Consider the following 1,033-nt stretch of genomic DNA (forward strand, 5'->3'; position numbering starts at 1 on the left):
AAAATAGAGAGAGAGTGAGAGAGAAACAGAGGGAGAGTGAGAGAAACACAGAGAGAGAGAGAACGAGAAAACAGAGAGAGAGGGGAGAAATGGAGCTAAAAGAGAGGGGGGAAGGAGAAGTGGAGCTCGGAGAGAGATGGTGTGGGGGAGAAATGGAGCTGGGAGAGAGAGGGGGTGGTGGAGAAATGGAGCTGGGAGAGAGAGGGTGTGGGGGAGAAATGGAGCCAGGAGAGAGGGGGGTTGGGGGAGAAAGGGAGCTGGGAGAGAGGGTTGGGTGCTGAGTACAGGACAAGAGAGGGAGGGAGAGAGAGTGAGAAGGATGAATGGGGAGTGGGAATTACAGATAGAGAGAGAGACAGAGAGAGAGAAGGAAACAATGACGGAGAAGAGGGATTGAGGGTAGGAGGAAAGTAAGTTGTGAGGGGAAGGGGGGAGTGAGAGAGGGAGAAAGAAACGGAGAGCACACGCAGGGAAAATAATAATCAGTTTAAATCCAACAAATAGCAGAACAAATCCTTTGCAAACTGCTGCTCTCCTGGGGTCTCGCGTGCACGAGAGTCTGGCCTGAGCCAAACCTACTGTTTGCTGAGGCTGAAGGGAACAGAGCCGAGAATTCCAGAAAGTTCTTTGCACACGAACCACACTCGTCCAACCGCAGGAATGAAGTGGAACAGGAATGAGAAGCAGATAGACAGTGTGCGTGTGCGTGTGCGTGAGAGCGAGAGAGCGAGAGAGAGGGTGGATAATATTCTCAGGGTGGGGAGCATTGGCTCCGGTCCAAAGTCCAATGGTGCAGAACAGGAGCGAGGGTCAGGCACGGCTGGAGCTGAAAGTCCGAAGGCTTCTGTTCATTGCGCAGCTCCAACAAACACGCAACTCCAATTGCCCTGGGAACCGAGGAATCTGATCCCATCCCCCTACAATCTCCATTCAAAACGTTGCCTCAGACGATCTGCACTCGGATCGCACTGGGTCTGAAGGAGACCTGGTTGTGTTAGCCTGCTTTCTGCTGGCGAAATCGTCTCCTCTCCAC

General features: G+C 53.0%; 1 protein-coding gene across 1 annotated transcript in view; it reads right to left on the reverse strand.

Annotated features, from left to right (window-relative positions):
- Positions 1–866, reverse strand: part of LOC109925881 (glutathione S-transferase P) — a 4,941-nt gene extending 4,075 nt beyond the window's left edge. Inside the window, exon 1 of the mRNA XM_048594726.1 lies at positions 580–866. Coding sequence (XP_048450683.1) covers position 580 — 1 coding nt within the window. The 5' untranslated portion in view covers positions 581–866. The remainder of the gene's footprint in view (positions 1–579) is intronic.
- Between the last annotated feature and the right edge of the window lie 167 nt (positions 867–1,033).

The sequence above is a fragment of the Rhincodon typus genome, unplaced genomic scaffold (genome assembly GCF_021869965.1).
Source record: "Rhincodon typus isolate 14 unplaced genomic scaffold, sRhiTyp1.1 hic_rhity00013649, whole genome shotgun sequence".
In the NCBI taxonomy this organism is placed as follows: domain Eukaryota; kingdom Metazoa; phylum Chordata; class Chondrichthyes; order Orectolobiformes; family Rhincodontidae; genus Rhincodon; species Rhincodon typus.